The sequence below is a fragment of the Oncorhynchus masou genome, chromosome 18 (assembly GCF_036934945.1).
Source record: "Oncorhynchus masou masou isolate Uvic2021 chromosome 18, UVic_Omas_1.1, whole genome shotgun sequence".
Taxonomy (NCBI): domain Eukaryota; kingdom Metazoa; phylum Chordata; class Actinopteri; order Salmoniformes; family Salmonidae; genus Oncorhynchus; species Oncorhynchus masou.
The window spans coordinates 9294808-9300807 of NC_088229.1; the positions used below are offsets into that span (position 1 = coordinate 9294808).

General features: G+C 44.4%; 1 protein-coding gene across 1 annotated transcript in view; it reads right to left on the reverse strand.

The window, feature by feature from the left end:
* LOC135505128 (SRSF protein kinase 1-like) overlaps nucleotides 1-5421 on the reverse strand; it is a 40171-nt gene extending 34750 nt beyond the window's left edge. The window contains exons 1-2 of the mRNA XM_064924236.1: nucleotides 5370-5421; nucleotides 4658-4712 (exon numbers count right to left, since the gene is read on the reverse strand). Of these exons, the coding sequence (XP_064780308.1) occupies nucleotides 4658-4712; nucleotides 5370-5382 (68 nt within the window). The 5' untranslated portion in view covers nucleotides 5383-5421. The remainder of the gene's footprint in view (nucleotides 1-4657; nucleotides 4713-5369) is intronic.
* Between the last annotated feature and the right edge of the window lie 579 nt (nucleotides 5422-6000).

A 6000-nucleotide genomic window follows, 5' to 3' on the forward strand; every position in this document is an offset into this window, starting at 1 on the left:
TGTAGTCCTCCTGCCTACAGAGAATAGACACGCTGTAGTCCTCCTGCCTACAGAGAATAGACACGCTGTAGTCCTCCTGCCTACAGAGAATAGACACGCTGTAGTCCTCCTGCCTACAGAGAATAGACACGCTGTAGTCCTCCTGCCTACAGAGAATAGACACGCTGTAGTCCTCCTGCCTACAGAGAATAGACACGCTGTAGTCCTCCTGCCTACAGAGAATAGACACGCTGTAGTCCTCCTGCCTACAGAGAATAGACACGCTGTAGTCCTCCTGCCTACAGAGAATAGACACGCTGTAGTCCTCCTGCCTACAGAGAATAGACACGCTGTAGTCCTCCTGCCTACAGAGAATAGACACGCTGTAGTCCTCCTGCCTACAGAGAATAGACACGCTGTAGTCCTCCTGCCTACAGAGAATAGACACGCTGTAGTCCTCCTGCCTACAGAGAATAGACACGCTGTAGTCCTCCTGCCTACAGAGAATAGACACGCTGTAGTCCTCCTGCCTACAGAGAATAGACACGCTGTAGTCCTCCTGCCTACAGAGAATAGACATGCTGTAGTCCTCCTACATACAGAGAATAGACACGCTGTAGTCCTCCTGCCTACAGAGAATAGACACGCTGTAGTCCTCCTGCCTACAGAGAATAGACACGCTGTAGTCCTCCTGCCTACAGAGAATAGACACGCTGTAGTCCTCCTGCCTACAGAGAATAGACACGCTGTAGTCCTCCTGCCTACAGAGAATAGACACGCTGTAGTCCTCCTGCCTACAGAGAATAGACACGCTGTAGTCCTCCTGCCTACAGAGAATAGATACGCCAGAGGCCATATAGTTCAAACACTCAAAGCCTGTAATGAATCAACTGCTGCTATGGAAACCAAACGGACAGGTGCCATTCAAAGTCTTCTCAAAGACTTCACACAAAGCATGCACTGCATTTTCTATAACATCACATACATTGTGTACACAAAACATTAAGAACACCTTGATATTGGGTTGACACAAACCGGTGCGCCTGGCACCTACAACCCCCCCCCCTCTGAATGGCACACACAAACAATTCATCTCAAAGTTTAAAAATCCTTATTTAACCACCTGTCTCCTCCCCTTCATCTACACTGATTGAAGTGGATGTAACAAGTGACATCAATAAGGGATCATAGCTTTGACCTGGTCAGTGTCATGGAAACAGGAACCCCTCTGGGAAAGAGGCGAGGTGTAGGCTGTGTCTTTGGCGTGTAAGAAGAGAGAGCGATAGTAATGGCGTCTTTTTCTTGGCAACAACTCAGCCATAGTTCGTCGGTCAAAGACCAATGGAGAAATTAATGTTTTTTTTTTTTGTTTTTTATAAAACACTGAAAATAAGGCCTGTGGTAAACAGACATAGGATCTTATTCCATTTTGTTCTATCGGCTAACATCACTTTGTGAATTTTGAAGCATTTAGGTAATAAAGAAGAAAATGCTTCATAAAAAAAGGTCATGTTAACTGACTCATATAATCAGAACAAAACGTATAAGATCTCATCAGCCCAGGATAACCTCAGACCAGCATTTATCCCAACACCGTATTCTTCCTCAGAGTAATGGTTGAACGAATCAGAGGTAACAAGTTCGCGAGCTCTATTGTCTCACTGAAAAAAAAAAGAAAAGTAGACCAGGATTATATTTTCAGAAAACGGAGGCAGGTTCTCTTCACTTTTTTTTTTACCTCGGCCTCTCTCTGCCATTTTACCAACTGTCAACAACTATGGCGTAGTGGAGGACGCCAAAAATAATTGATTCCTCAACTCCCAATTCAGCAAGGAATCGACTCCTAAGATTCAGAATTTTTGGAAAGGGGGAAACTGATTAGTCGCCGTACTTCCAAGAACACTAACACCTTTTTTAGTGTGTGAGTGTGTGTGAGAGTGTGTGTGAGAGTGTGTGTGAGAGTGTGTGTGAGAGAGACAGAGAGAGACAGAGACAGAGACAGAGACACAGAGAGAGAGAGAGAGAGAGAGAGAGAGAGAGAGAGCATGCAGAGTCAGAACAGTGCACTAGGCCTATCTATCAGTATAGGCAGGTCAGCCACCATGCAGAGTCAGAACAGTGCACTAGGCCTATCTATCAGTATAGGCAGGTCAGCCACCATGCAGAGTCAGAACAGTGCACTAGGCCTATCTATCAGTATAGGCAGGTCAGCCACCATGCAGACAGGCCCAGTGCACTAGGTATCTATCAGTATAGGCAGGTCAGCCACCATGCAGAGTCAGAACAGTGCACTAGGTATCTATCAGTATAGGCAGGTCAGCCACCATGCAGAGTCAGAACTGTGGCCTAGGCCCATTATCAACAATCAAAAGCTGTATCTTGCAATTTCATGGTTTGCAATTTCTCTCAACTTCATGAAAGCAGGGCCTATCGTCGATGAACAGGCTAAGATATTGAAATGAGCAAGATGCAATACTTCACTCTCACACAGTATCTGCGCATGTGCACAGGTTGGTTTCACGCATAGCCAGGGGAAACACGCCAGCAGAGAAGTCGACCCGCTCTGTTCTCTTTCAGCATCTACGTCATATTGCTGAGTGTATCTTTACACAACTTTCCCCAGGCCTATATAGACTATTGTCTCGTGAGGTTATAACACAGAAAATAAATCGCTTTTGTGATACCGGCACAGTGATATAAATTGTGAGGGGTAAAATGATTCATTTAGTTTATAACGGTCAGACCCTTAATGCTGCCAAAACAACACTTGAAAATACAATGTGTTTCATTCGGTTGTGTGTTGCTTCGGGATTTGAAACAAAGCTGTAGTTTGTAATTTAGGTCAAGAAGTTGATGTCTTTGCCGTGTTATCTTGCAGTATTACTTAACGGCCTTGTAGAAAACAGAACGGATGATCTGGAGTGGAAGTGTTTTAACACAGGCTTCCTTCTTTTCACTTTGTCACACTGGCCAGTAATGTGGAGTGAACGCAATGTAGATCCTTTTGCAATTTCAAGTGTTGTTGTGGTGGCAGCATCATGTTATGGGTATGCGTATCACCCACAGGGACTGGGGAGTTGGTAACAATCAAAAAATAAATATGAACGGAGCAAAGCCCAGGTAACATGCATACCCATAACACGACACCTCAACATGACACCTCAGTCTTCTGAAAACATTTTATTTTTCTGTGCCAGAGACAAACTAGAATGGCTTTCCAAGAGGTGTTGTGTTCCTGAATGTTCCAGTCTCCTTCCTGACTTAAATCTGCTTTTAAAAAATAATCCGAGACCAGGTTTGACAATTGCTGTCCATCAATGATTCCCAACCAGATAGACTGAGTTTGAGGAATTTTTACAAAAACAATGGTATGTTTTTTTTTTTTACACCTTTATTTAACAGTTAAGAACAAATTCTTATTTTCAATGGTGGCCTAGGAACAGTGGGTTAACTGCCTGTTCAGGGGCAGAACGACAGATTTGAACCTCGTCAGCTAAGGGATTTGAACTTGCAACCTTCCGGTTACTAGTCCAACACTCTAACCACTAGGCTACCCTGCCGCCTCTACACTCTAACCACTAGGCTACCCTGCCGCCCCTGCCGCCTCTACACTCTAACCGCTAGGCTACACTCTAACCACTAGGCTACCCTGCCTACCCTGCCTCTACACTCTAACCACTAGGCTACCCTGCCGCCTCTACACCTCTAACCGCTCTAACCACTAGGCTACCCTGCCGCCTCTACACTCTAACCGCTAGGCTACCCTGCCGCCTCTACACTCTAACCGCTAGGCTACCCTGCCGCCTCTACACTCTAACCACTAGGCTACCCTGCCTGCTGGCTTGTTGTGCACCCTGGCCTCTACACTCTAACCGCTAGGCTACCCTGCCGCCTACACTCTAACCGCTAGGCTACCCTTCTAAAACCGCTAGGCTATTCACAGCTGCCATTTACATTTTTACATTTACATTTAACCGCTAGGCTTTGCCGCCTCTACACTCTAACCGACCCTGCCGCCTCTACACTCTAACCGCTCTTAACCGCCAGAGCTACCCTGCACAAACACTCTAACCGCTAGGCTAACACTCTAACCGCTGGCTAATTCAACCGCTTATACCCTGACATCCAGTGGAACAGCCACTTTTACAATCGGTATATTATTATTCAAAACAATTCACAGCTGCCAAAAGGTGCTTCACCAAGTATTAACTATGGGATGTGAAGAAAATCAATAAAACCTCATTTTGTATTTCTAAGTGGAATAGGTTGTATAGATCGATTGGGGGAACATTTGAATGTAATCACTTTTTATTTTAAGGCAGCAAAATGTGAAGACTGTGCAAGGGGTGTGGAGAGTTTCACACGGAACTGTAATTCAACCTAAATAAATAATGAACTAGGTGTTATGGTGTGTGTGATTAGCCATCTGTTTTTCTATTGCAAAATCAGAAGTCTGCTGTGCAAGTCTGGAGTGGACAGCACATGTAGTCTAGTAGTAATGTGACTGTCACAGACCACAACGCCCAGTCAAGTCAGTACTTTTTAGGACACCACGGAAACTGGACCTTTGGGCCTCGAGCTGATTCAACGCCTTGGTAAAAAACAACAACAACAAATGACTATGTCATTAGACACATGTTTGTTGGCCAGTATGTTTGTGCAATGCAGAATGACTCACTTCTTGCTGGACTTTTTCGCTTTTGCCCTCTTCTTCCTCGCTTGAAGAGCTAGAACTAATGCAATGAAAGACATGTATTCAACATCTAGGTAGCCATCACTTCAGCAGTATATTTATCTAGCTGTGTGTCCATGTAGTGACTCACTGGACGAAACGTTATGTGCTTACTAGACATCTGAAAGCTGGCCTGTGAGCCAACTAGCAAATTAATTATTAGCCAGCTAACATTAGCCACAGTTGTTAGCTAACTATAGACTAAATTAAATTGTGGTCGCATTAGCTTACATAAGTGAGCTACTGGTTGAAGATATTCAATAACGTCCTCTTTTAAAAAGGAAGAGACAACTGCGATGTTTGGCCAGCTAACTAGCGTGCAACCACCACTCACTGAATATCTGCTCATGCCAATCGCACAAACAAATACATGACTCCGTCCACGCTTACTCAATTACTTTACCATAGTTTGCAATGACATTAAAATCAATGGATTGTAGTTAGGGGGTCAGGTTGATGGTACTAGCTTAGTTAGCATTAGCTAGCTGCGCCAGTGCGTTCAGAAGACATGCAATTCCACAAAACATTTCGTACATAAAGAGTACGTCGATACAATGAACAGTAACTTTAAATACGACACTAAAATCACGTTTGTTTATATATATTATGTGAACACCAAACAGATTAATTGTGTATTTTATGCCTTTATAACAATTACCTTTTCTCTCCATGTTGGTCGGGAAGCTCGCGTTCTGCCAACAGCACAAACAATGACGTCACGTGCATATGTAATGACAGAACCTTCAAATTAAAAGCCCACGTTTCAACACCAACAAAACCGACGCGTACGCAACTATGTGACGGGGTTGGCTTGGATTGTTGACAACATATAAACTATATTTGGTCTCCAATGTTTGTTGAAAACATAAATACATCTCCATAGACACACATTGGCAGTAGAATGGCTTGTACAGAAGAGCTCATTGACTTTCAACATCGCACTGTCTTAGGATGCCACTTTTCCAACAAGTCAGTTCATCATATTTCTGCACTGCTGGAGGTGCCTGGTCAACTGTAAGTGCTGTTATTGTGAAGTGGAAACGTCTAGGAGCAACAACGGCTCAGCCACGAAGTGGTAGGCCACACAAGCTCACAGAACGGGACCGCCGAGTGCTGATGTACGTAGTGCATAAAAATCATCTGCCCTTGGTTGCAACACTCACTACCGAGTTCCAAACTGCCTCTGGAAGCAACTTCAGCACACAATAACTGTTTGTCAGGGGCTTCATGAAATTGGTTTCCATGGCCGAGCAGCCGCACACAAATCTAAGATCGCCATGTGCAATGCC